The 11,823-nt window shown below is 44.7% G+C and overlaps 1 protein-coding gene and 1 long non-coding RNA gene across 4 annotated transcripts; one reads left to right on the top strand and one right to left on the bottom strand.

Annotated features, from left to right (window-relative positions):
• Nucleotides 1–1,001: 1,001 nt before the first annotated feature.
• On the top strand, nt 1,002–11,155 carry stil (STIL centriolar assembly protein). Of its 3 annotated transcripts, none has more exons than XM_026146414.2 (16): nt 1,002–1,379; nt 2,207–2,314; nt 2,659–2,774; nt 2,890–3,065; nt 3,380–3,627; nt 3,703–3,786; nt 4,111–4,197; nt 4,269–4,410; nt 4,490–4,593; nt 4,689–4,797; nt 5,441–6,175; nt 6,398–6,500; nt 6,586–6,805; nt 7,072–7,147; nt 7,986–8,263; nt 10,042–11,155. In XM_026146414.2, the coding sequence occupies exons 1-16, from the start codon at nt 1,315–1,317 to the stop codon at nt 10,616–10,618; spliced, it is 3,228 nt and encodes a 1,075-aa protein (XP_026002199.1). In that variant the 5' UTR covers nt 1,002–1,314; the 3' UTR covers nt 10,619–11,155. The 3 variants fall into 3 exon arrangements, with proteins under 3 accessions (XP_026002199.1, XP_026002201.1, XP_026002200.1); XM_026146416.2 differs by having other exon boundaries at nt 7,075–7,147; XM_026146415.2 differs by having other exon boundaries at nt 4,493–4,593.
• On the bottom strand, nt 2,559–3,627 carry LOC145421618 (uncharacterized). Its single transcript, XR_013902994.1, has 2 exons — nt 3,487–3,627; nt 2,559–3,120 (listed from the first exon to the last, which is right to left on the bottom strand). It is a non-coding gene; the product is annotated as an uncharacterized LOC145421618 (long non-coding RNA).
• Nucleotides 11,156–11,823: the final 668 nt, after the last annotated feature.

Genomic DNA, 11,823 nt, shown 5'->3' on the forward strand with positions numbered 1-11,823 from the left:
CCAGAGTCCAAGATCAAGACGATTAAAAGAAAAAATAACAATAAAAGACAGGAAGCACAAAGTAATGGAAATATATATTTTAATTTGGTCCGGTTTGACTTTTTAAATTGTGTGGAATAATGTGTTTCACTGTCCCCAAGACATGATAACAAAGCCCAGAAGTGCAGGAACTTGGTGGTATCCAACTTTAATCAACCTATTTCTGCGCTTCACACAGGAGCCTGTTGAACTGGTGTCATATAACAGGTTGATAAATAATTCCTCCATGTGCTGCTTTCCAGGAAACTACTTGTGTGCTTGAAAATGATACAGCTGAACACACAAATAATTCAACAGATTCTCATACATAGATCATGTGTTTTTAAACGGAGACCACCTGGCTGGCTCAGACTTTTCTCTGGTAGCCCATGCTTTTTGCTGGTCAAGGTAAACTTAAAGAGGTTGACAGAAATAAAACATTTTTAAAAATCACTAACTCATCCACACCAGACATTTTAAAGCGGGTGTAAAGAACTGTAATCTCCACATTTCAGCTTTCTTTCTTTTCTTTTCTTTTTCAAAATAGAGTTACGACCTTAACCTCGAAATGTTGAATAATATTTTTTCCTTATGTGGCCCTAATACAGAGGAATGGAAGACAGAAAAAAATACGTGTGTGAATGAAGGAGCAGAGGTAGTGAAGGTGGATACCTCGCGCTGGCCATTTAAAGAAACAGCGCACGAGCGAGGTGAAGAAGAGACTGCAGGCAGGTGGAGTGGGTGGAGACGAGTGTTGATCTGTGACAGAGGGATAGCAGCAAGAAAGAAAGGGAAGGTTTACAAGATGGTAGTGAGACCTGCAATGATGTATTGTTTGGACATGGTGGCACTGACACAAATACAGGAGGAAGAGCTGAAGACTTTCAGATCTTCATTACGAGTGAGCAGGATGGACAGGGTTAGAATTAGAAGAAGAAGAAGCGGCACGCCATTGGCCAGAGTGGCTGCAGCGGAACTTGCTATTGGCTGATTCTGTTGCCCCGCCAGTCGAGTCGGGAAACAGCGCCATAATTAAACTGTAGCAGACCTGTGTTTTCTGCGGATTGTTTGCGGCCTGATTTACTAAAATAGTAACAGACAAGAAATTTGTTCCAGGACGGTTGGAACTTTTTTAATCTTTCAGTGACCTTCCCGAAGAGTTCAGCTTTGTTACGTTTAGGCAGGTAGCAAGGGCGCTAATATGGCCCGATCGCTAGGCTAACGCAAATACCCCAGCAGTCGGTAACAGCAGGCTCAATTTAGCGCTCACAGTCTCTTCTTTCAGCGACAACAGCGATGAACTACCCGCGAAGCCTCCAGGGACTGCCGTGTGAAATGTTCCAGGAGACTGCGAGAGCACGGTGAGTTAATGTTAGCACACAGCTAGTCGTCGTTAAGCTGCTCCGTTACAGGGCCCGTTCCTTTGACAGCAGGTAATAGTTTAATAACCCACCCCCATCTCCCAAAAACGACAAGAGAAATGAAAGCTGTCTGTTCAGCAGTGGTTTGATCTGTTATGGATTATATCACAGGCTGTGAACCTCGCGTGTTCCCCTTTATGACAGCAGCGAAGGAGGTGATCAGATTCTGAGCTGGAAGAAGGTTGTAACTTTCGTGTTGACTTGACTTGGCTTGGTAACGACAAACAAACAATCTTCCTTCCAGGCCAAAACACTGCTGAAAACCCACAGTCTCTAGTTTCCTCTGGACCTCTTTTCCCCAAGCCTCAATCAGCATGGATGCCATTCTCCCATTCCCATTTGGGCAACTCTAGGAGTATGATTGTTAAATAGAAAGCACTTAGGTAGAAAAATGGTGATTGAGGCAAGTTGTATAAAGTCCTTTGAGGGCTACTCAGAGTAGAAAAGCGCTATATAATTTACCATCTAGATATCTCTTTATAAACTGAACTGGTCTGTGAGTTTCCGTGAGCTATAGCTAGCCTAGATTTAACAGTGAATTGAATAAGCTCTTTAAAAACTTTATGTCAACATCGGTGAAGATGACCAGAATATACTTTGACACTTGGACTCTGAATACAAAAAATACAATTTCTTGTCATCCTTGTATTTTAGTCATTCTTTAATGATTAGGTTTTTGTGACTTGATTAAAATGTGAATTATTTTGTTATGAAATATAACAAAGCTGTTTTTGGAGTGTCCCCATCTTATCTCTTGTGGTGTACAGGAACTCGGTGAACCCTCGGACACCACTGAGTTTCCCTAAATCCAGATCAGCTCTGTGGGACAGCAGCCCCATGGGCGAGAAGCTCCGCCTTCACCTCAGCTCACACAGGTAACTGCTTCCTTGCTGATCAATAGAGCTGGTTGTGCACTGTTGTAGTGAGAGCACATTGTAGCTGAGATCTAGACTCACTGCTTGTGGTCTGCTAATGTGTGCAAAAGTCTGCTGAAGGAAAAGACTGCATACTAAGTTATTAAGATGGTTATTAAGAATGGATACTTTTCACATTTGAGTGAAAATAAGGAAAATAAGATGCTTCTTTTAAACCACGTAGAGCAATAAAAACATGACAGACTTTTACACTTTATATTTTATTCACTGAATCAATAACAAATTTAACCTACTATAATCTTGTCATACTTAAGTGACAACAGATGAGGTATGTGTCTCTGCAGGAAGCCTCAGTTGGTGCTATTAGAGAAAACTCTTCGTCTGGCGCATCGTCACGCCCGTCGCAGTAACAAGCCCCACCTCCACTGTTTCTTATTGGGAACGGTTTCTGTCGATTCAGGTCAGAGGTTAACTTCAGCTCATCCTGAATGCTGATTCAGCTCTTTTATAAATGTGTCTGTGGCATCGAGCACCTTAGTCCAGCTGTCTGTCCTCTGTGTGTTGCTGTGGTTCAGATGAGGAGGGCATCACAATCACCCTAGATCGCTTCGACCCGGGTCGGGATCAGGCCGGAGCCTCGGGTCAGGTTCCCTCTGCTCCTCTGCCTGGAGACGTCCTGGTTCCCTGTTTATTCTCCTCTCAGACTGAGACTGTCGTCCAATCAGAGGCCGAGCTCCATCACTGCTTCAAGGTGAGTTTGTTACCCTTCAGCCCTTCCGCTTCCTCTAGTGGCCACTTGAAACTGCCTAAAGATTACACAGACAAAACATTTCCCAGTGAATGCAGCACATGATCAACTCTTCTTACTACAATGATCTTGGCATATGCATGCTTAGACTGACACAGATGTGGTTTTAGGTGGAGCACAGCAGCTGCTGGTGTTCAATTCAGCTGTTCTTGTGATTTGGCTGAATTACAAGAACAGTTGCCTTAAGACACTTTATATTGTAAGGTAAAGACTCAACAATAATACAAAACTGTGTTGACTGTGTGTTGGTGTTTTAGGTGTTGCAGCAGTTTGTGAGCAGCCGACAGACTCTAGATCTGTCTCAGCTGCTAAAGGTCAAAGGGCATGTGGCCTGCTGTGAGCAGAGTGATGCTGCAACGTTTACCCTCAGCTGGTCAATCATCAGTCCGTCTGTCAGCGTGGAAGTGGAGCCGGTCAGAAGTGTCCCCATCATCCCGACTGCTCTGTTCAGGAGTCTAACCAACGTAAGCAGACCACTGGGGCGTGACAGCAGCCGACAGAGAGGGTGAGAGAGCGAGAGTTCATCACCACACGTCTCGGCCTCTGATCACGTTTGCTGACGTCTTAGTTCTCTTTTCAGGTTTCTGACCATGGACCAGACCAGGAAGTTGCTCCTGCTGCTTGAGTCTGATCCGAAAGCCTCCAGCCTGCCGCTGGTCGGACTGTAAGCTTCACCTTTCATCAGACAAGCCTGGGGGGGGAAAAGTCCAAATTATCACCTGGTAGTTCTTTTGGGATGTGATTAGCACTGATGTATGAGTTCTTTTAAAAATTGTTCACATTTTAAGAAATTCTGATTTTAATTTTCTAATTATTAATGAGAGGCACTTGTATTTTTTATGAAATGTTCTACTCCGAGTAGGAGTACCGAGAAAACATGATGTGAAAGATTTTTTTTTAGATGAATTCTAACAGTCCAGATGTAAGCCCAGATGTTTTTGCTTCTCTTAAGTGGGGGTATTTCTTTCTGCTTCCTGTCTCGTGACAGCTGGCTGAGTGGAGTCACACACATCTACAACCCTCAGGTGTGGGCCTGGTGTCTGAGATTCATGTTCAGCTCCACCCTCCAGGACAGGTGAGGTGACGGTGGCAGAAAGGAGTGGATTGGACGTGTTCGCGTGTCTGATCGGCTGTGCTGTGTTTCAGAGTGCTGTCCGACGGTGGCTTCTTCCTCCTCGTTGTGTTCGGTTGCGCTCGCAGAGCTCCTCAGTTCTTCCGCTGTCGAGGCTCAGGACCACAGCTGGACTGCCAGCTGCTGACGGCTTCACACACAGCCACTCTCTACCAGGTAACACAGCACCTGTTTTAAACTCTTTCTCCTCCTCCTCAGTCATTCACTCATGATCAGCTGTGCTGTGTATGCTCAGCAGGCAGTGCAGGTGGATGGGAAGACTCTGCAGGTGGAGCTGACTTCAGAGGATCACAGCAGAAAGTTGGAGGTCTTCAGAGAAGCTCAGATCTCCTTCAGCAGGCAGGCCAATGAACTAGTTAGTACTTGTCAGACAATTAGCAGTGGTGACTAAAAAGTGTGATAATGCTCGTGTGCTGATTTGTTTGTGCCCTCAGAGCGCCTCCACCCTCCGCTGCCCTTTCTGTCACTGATCAGGACTCTGGAGTTGAGGATGATGATCTTTCTCCACGGCCGTCCCCGAGCCCTCATACTCCAGCTCACCAGGTCAGTCACAGAATGGGCTCGGGTCAACGCTTCCGTTAACACACTCTGGGGTGGTTTGGGTGGTGTGGAGATGTTTTTCTCAGATGTGGAAAATGTTACGTGTGTGAGATGTGAGGTCTGACCGTTCTGCGGATGTGCTGATTTAACATTAGTTTTCCCAGCCCTTAGGCTGTCTCAGGCTCAGATGTTGGGAATATTTTACTTTTGTGCGTCACGCAACTTGCAAATCCAGTGTTTCGTGTTCATCTCCTTTTTCCCAGCCTTTTTAATAGAAATCCACAACATTTGATTCAAATGTGGGTGTACACTTTATATGATACTTCACTCCTGCTTGCTGACAAAACAACATTCTTCCTCTTGTTCTTCCTCCTCTCTGGTTGGGGTTAGTAAATGGTTAGTGCATGTTGATGTTGCTGATTATGTAGTAGCAACTTTGTGCTAGGTGGGGTTTTTTGTGGTCTTTGTTTTTAATGTGGTGTAAATAAAGTTGTGTTAAAAGCCAAAAGAGAGTGTGTGTGTGTGTGTGTGTGTGTGTGTGTGTGTGTGTGTGTGTGTGTGTGTGTGTGTGTGTGTGTGTGTGTCTGTCTCTCTCTGTCTGTCTCTCTGTGTCTCTCTCTCTGCAGTAATCTGTTGTTCCTTTCAGGCTCGGCGGGTGGAGCCATCTGTTCCCGAGCTCTCTCTGCTGATTGACTCCAGCTTCACCTGCACTCAGCCCAATCCTGCCTCTGCCTGCAAGCCTCCAGCTCATCCACGTGGAAACTCCTCTTCAGCCCCTAGAACTCCTCTTTATCTTCAAAGCACCCCCAACCCCAACTCCAACCCACAGCAGCCCTGCAACTGCTGCTCTAACCATCCCTACAACTGTACCGCCATTATCGCCTCCCCAGGTCTCCTTCCTGCTGCTTCACCTGTGTCCCATCATAATGATCCTTCTCCTTCTAGTCTCATCCATGCTCCTCCTCCTCCTCCTCCTCCTCCTAGCAACCATCCATCTCTTTCTGTACCTCCTGCCCCCACCACTCGGTCTGTTCCTCCATCATTCACTTGCCCTGCCCCCTCTCCATCTCATCAACATGTTTCACCTCCACACTCCTCCAGCCACCCAGCTCCCCTCAACCCTGATGTCTCTACTCCCCTCTCCACCCACCACCACTCTCCTCCCTGCACACTTGTCTGCCCTCCTACTCCTTCTTTCCCGTGCAGACCCCCAGCCTCCTTCCCACACTCCTATGCAGCAGCAGACCCTGTGCCCTCGCCCTGGCTTTCCCAACCCTCCTGTATGAATCAATGCTGTTATCAGGCGGGTAGAGTTGTACCGCCAGACACCTACCAGCTCCTCCTCCATCAGGAGCACCAGCTGCGCCTGCTGCAGGCTCAGGTAACAGATGTACTCTTTCCACACAACACAACCAGAATATATACGTCATGAATAAGAACAAGGACTTATCATTGGCACACAGGGAACCAGGAAGAGGCCTGAAACTGGAACTGTGGCTGTATTTAAAGGCTTCTGTGGATAGTATTGCTGGCTAGTTTCAACAAGTACTGTTTAACGTGGCTGCATCCTTGCTGCAGTTAATATTTTCTGATAATCGGGCAGGTCCAGATGCTCCTGGAGGCTCAGAAGAAGCTTCAGTCCTCTAACCAGTCCCCAGGCGACATACACACACCCATGAGTGTGGCCAGCATCGCCGTAGAGACGGGTGAGTGTTTACTGAGCAGTCAAATCTCCAGGAAGAGGCTTATAGCTCACATCATCACCATTTTTCCCCATCACTCTTTTTCCAGGTGCTAGTCTGTTCTGGGGGAGTCCTGCACAGTCCACCTCACATCAGGAAGAGCAGGTGCACCCTCCCTCCTCTACTGGGCCCCCGTCTACACCCAAGCCTCCACCTTCATCTTCCTCCTCTAGCCCCTCAAACTCTTCATCATCACTCATCAGGCCTGCGGGTAGTGCTGACAGTGACAGAGGTCATTCAGCTCCCTGCTCCCCACCTGGTGTGTACAGGTGAGACCAGGTGCCATTTAAAGAAACAAATTATTTTCAGCTCAAATTTCTCTGTACTGCAGAAGTACTGACAACCTCGTGCAACTGAGATAAATCCACTCAGTTAATGGGTCTTAACTTCTGCTTTCATGGTTTTCTTTTTGTAAATTGATGGTTTGATTTGCAGTGACACTGAATAAACCTGTGGTGCTACTGAAGTTTAGCGAAAAGTTTTAACCGCTGTTGTGGAGCTATCTCACCAATGCCTTTGCTCTTTTCCACATCAGCAGTCCAGTTCTGGGAGAAAGTCTCAGCATGTACAAACCAACAGAGGAACAGCACACCTTCTACCACAACCTCATGGTGAGACAAAATAGTATCTGCAAACCTGTTTGATGCCAGGTCTAATAAAAGGTAACAGTTTGACTCTGCAGTCAGAATGATAGGAATAGACCCTTCCTTTCCAGAAAGCACTGCATGAATCTCTTTGTGACTGGGTGAATGAGACTTTTGGTAAAAAGCGCTTTAACTGCTGAGCTGAGTAGAATGGCGTTACAGAAGTACCGGTCCCTTTAGAAAAACGTGTTCACCTGTTGAATCCAGAAAAGGGTTAAGCCTCCAGAGTCAGAGAGAAGCCATGTTGCAGAAATTTTTCAAACCAATATCACAGCAAAACGTGTAATAGAGACTGTGTCTACTTTCACCCTTTGCCTTCCTAAAACGTTAAATAGACATGCACGCAGAAGTTTCATTACCAGCAGGGAGAGATAATGTATTTAAAGTGTGCTTTAATGCACAGGTACACAGCAGCACAGGTACGAATGCTCTAGGCTGCATATACTTTGCACTGCCCACTGCTGGGGAAGCGTTGCCAGTCATTGGTGTAGGGCAGCGTTTTGGATTCATTGTACAGAATTCCTGGATTTTTTTTATTTTTTCTTTCCTCCTCCTGATGAAAACATAATATGTCAAACATTAACAGAAAACCCCCCCACAAGGATCAATCAAAGGACATCACTGTTCAGTAAAAGTAACCTAAAACACAAAGATTGTGTATCATTACATTTAATTCCAAATTGAACTACTTTTTTTTCCTTTCCATTGGTCAATATTATTAACACAGGGTTCATTTGTTCTCTGGGTACAAAGGACAGAACTGTGCATGTCATATAAAGATAATTACTTTTGCTCTGTGTCTCAGACTCAACTCACCAGTCGTCTTCAGGAGTCACCTAGCAAACAGGAAGTGGAGGACGAATCCAGGAGGACGAGGAGTCTGTCAGCAGTTTCTGATTGTTCTCAGTCCTTCCAGTCCATGTCGTCCTCTTCATCCAGCAAGAAGCAGCAGCAGCAGAGTCCAGTAGAAGACCCGGTGGTCAGTGCTACACTGCGGCAGCTGCAGCAGCTCGGAGTCCACGTGGACGAAGACGTTCTGACAGAGTCTGGCAAAAACCATCGGAAAGCTGTGGAAACTGCCAGGTACTGAAACGCCTCACACACGGATATGTGTCTGCTTCACAGATAATTGGGAAGTTTCCAGGAAAAACCTGATCTTGTTTGGAGAGATGGCACACTTTGATGAAGCTGCTCTCATTTCTAGAAATCTGTCTAAATTTATTAAACCCCCCCCTAAAATGTGACTATTCAGTGTTGGGACCAGCAAACAGAGTTTCAGTCTTATACGCCTCTCTGCTGCTTCTTTCCTCCTGATTATTAAAACCAAATATATCACAAAGAACAATATGACATCGTCAACTGCAAAAAAAAGAGTAAAATGGTGAAATGTGGATTAATAAACATTAGGTCTCTTTTCCATGTTAGTAAATGACTATTGTAGGTGAGGTTTTTTTTTGTTTGTTTTTTTTGTTTGTTTTTTTTAAATATCCATGTAAATGTTGAAAATGTCTGCCACAGCATGGCATTTATTCTATTATTAGACTCAGCTTCTCTCGAAATTTAAGTGATCTCACCACTTGAATCACATGGTCCATCTTGTTCTGATGTATGGCCTAGAAACTGAACATTTAACAATATTCCTTGAAAGCGCTGTTTTATTTTTCTTCTAAAGATTTTCTAGTCAAATTGAATTTTACAGTAATGCATTACAAAGCAGTGGGGGATAAATTGAATTGCAGTAGATATCTTTCTGAAAGCTCTGTGTCATTTTAGGGATATGATTACTTTTTTACTGTTATGTTCTTAAACGCCATGTGCAGAACAGCTACCTAAACTCTACTCCCACTGAGGTTGACTGGCTTTTTTACAGTGTTACATTCATCACTGCATACAACTCTGAACACACTGTGTACTCTGAAATTGAAGGCAACAAATCAGAGATGCCTGACTCCCCTGTAGGGCTGTGCGATATGACCAAAATCTCATATCCCGATATAAGAATTCTATCGTCCCGATAACGATATAAATCACAAAAATGTAACATTTTCTGTAAATTCTGAGAATCTCGGGCAGCTCGACTTGCGTGAAGTGTTTCCAGCTGCGCGTCATGTAGTCGAGTGTTTTAACAGATGCATGAAACGATACATTTTTAGACATAAGTTGTAAAGGCCGCTGTTTTCTTTGTGAGTATTTATTACACGGCGTGCTGCGGGAAAAAGCCTGTTCTAACGTTTGAGTCTAAGGTTTATTTTTTTAGCACCTGGCGGCTCTTTTTTACTTCTCATCCCTAAATAATCTGCTCTTTCATGTGATTCAGTTTATTTTCAAAAGTCTCAACAGGATCTTGAGCTTTATTGTGAAAGGTTTATGTGGAACATAAACAAGCGGACACGCGATGGTGTTACTGTCGTTGTTGCTAACGACAACGCATAAAAACAGGCGCTTGTCCGTCCGTAGTGTGGTTATATTAAATATAAGAGAAAGAGAGAACATTAAGAAATTAATATAGCCACTACAGTGACCATCAAAACAATGAAAAAATATTGCCATAAACAGTTTATTTTGCAACACCACGAAACAAACGATAGTGTAAAATGAAACGATAGACGTTTTTATATCGTCATCCGATATATATGGTTATATCGAACAGCCCTACTCCCCTGTGTAACTCTCAAATGCACAGCCTAAATCAGACAAGACACAAGTTATCGAGGAATTTGCATTTCACTAAGGTAGATGAAAGGTCTGCGTTATCTTAACTATGCTGCTACACTTTATCCTGTCAGTGTTGGAATGTAATGCATCTGCACAACAAGTTTATAGCCGATGTCATGACTGTTTTTCTCTCTGTGTACTGTCAGCACTCTGGCCAGCATCAACCCGGCAGCAGTACTTTCTAGACTGAGTGTTTCTGAGCCGACAGCCAGCGCTCTGTGTCCAGGAGGCAGCGTGGATCTGAGCCTGGAGGCCAACGCCATTGCCCTGCACTACTTGAGTGACTCTCAGCTCAGCAGGCTGTCCTTGGGAGGCCACATTCCTCATTCTAGTCTCACTCCTTCCTCCACCAGTGATTCTCTGCCATCACCTAGTAATATGTCTCTGGCCACCAGAAAGTACATGAGAAAGTATGGGTTGATCGAGGAAGAGGATGGCGAAGATGAGGTGGAGCAAAAGGAGGTGGGAGTTCAGGAGACATCAGATCGTGAGCCCCTGACAGAAGCTGTGAATGCGAGGTTCCTCCCACAGAGTCAGCTGATCCAGGATCTGCGCCCCAAAATGCAGCTATTAGCCAACCACACTGAACCACATACCAGTGACAAAAAGAACCATTCCAACAGGCAGCCATCTTTTGTCAGGGCAAACCTCCGTCAGACAGAGGGATCACTGGGAAACATCCTGGACCTGAGCCGCCTGAGACAGCTGCCCAAACTCTTCTGATGCCCACATCACCAGTAAAGCAACCCCATATTGAACTGTAATATGCACTAAGCTTTTATAGATAGTTGAAGCCTGGTGTGTCCTAGGTACTCTCAGCTGGTCTGATAGACGTCCTGGTTTCCATGGACACTGGCTGTCACTGGAAATTTGCCGTCTTTAGTCCTAGCAATTCTCTGGGATGCAGAAAAATGCTGGAGGGTAAACTATTTAAGATAGCTGCCCAAACTCTTATGACACCGTGTAAACCAGACTAAACAAACCTCTTAAACTTTAAGTGGAATTTGCTTTGCTCAAGGAGCTCAGGACTGTTGCTAATACGATTTTATTTTCTTTTTTTTACTGGAAACCTGGTTTCTTTTTAAAAACCATTAAAGTTTGAATGGTGTGCTCAGTGTGTTAATGAACTAATAGTCTATTGAGTTGGTCAGATTTGTGTGTTTGTGTCATATTTTCCTCTTCTGTAAAATGTCTCATGAACAATTTGTTTTAGTATTTATGAATCCACAAATAAAGTTTTCCCAGGAAATTCTATTAAAACTGCAGCTGATGGTGTTGCTTACTTCAGACGTCATCTGGAAATGTACTCTGTTAGAAATGAGTATTTCCACACCCACCAGAGCTTCAGAACCAGAACTCTGTCCGTGCCGGAGCCAAGGAAACGTGATCGTTCTAGAAAAGGTTTTTGTTTTTGTTTTGTTAAACTAACGATCACCTAGTAAACATTAGCTATGGCATTACTCCACATAAATAGTAGTCAGCATGTTCGTTACTTGATATGGAGTTTTCTAACTCCTAGCTTCATCTTTTACAAAGTTCCTCATTACTGTAATGCATTTAGTTCAACCTGCTGCCTTCAGTTACAATCTTGTCACTTAGTGGTGCCCCGTGAAGCTTTGCAGTCTCTCTGATCATCTCCTGGTGACTCTGTTGGCTGTCATCTCCCGGCTTGCAGCCAACCCCTCTTCTGTCTCACCTCTGCGGTATCCTGAGCAGCAGGTCCATTTGGTTTCTCCAGATGAATCAGGATCCCCTTTTCTTTAAATCCTCTGCTCCCTTGCTTGCGCTGCTGTACATTACCAGCCTGCTTTTGTACACATGTAGTTTGGCAGGAGGCGGTTTTCCCTCTCCCACAACGTTCTCCTTATTGGTGCCTAAGGCTCTCTCTTTGCCAGAGTTTCTGTGGGTTAATCATGTTCAAAATGTGT

This window comes from Astatotilapia calliptera, chromosome 17 (assembly GCF_964374335.1).
Source record: "Astatotilapia calliptera chromosome 17, fAstCal68.1, whole genome shotgun sequence".
Taxonomy (NCBI): Eukaryota; Metazoa; Chordata; class Actinopteri; order Cichliformes; family Cichlidae; genus Astatotilapia; species Astatotilapia calliptera.

Bases quoted from the DNA above. Each gene is read 5' to 3' on its own strand.
- stil (XM_026146414.2), top strand. From the start codon at position 1,315: ATGAACTACCCGCGAAGCCTCCAGGGACTGCCGTGTGAAATGTTCCAG. The intron at 2,315-2,658 runs GTAACTGCTTCC...GTGTCTCTGCAG, and splicing joins CTTCACCTCAGCTCACACAG to GAAGCCTCAGTTGGTGCTAT. The intron at 6,176-6,397 runs GTAACAGATGTA...ATAATCGGGCAG, and splicing joins TGCGCCTGCTGCAGGCTCAG to GTCCAGATGCTCCTGGAGGC.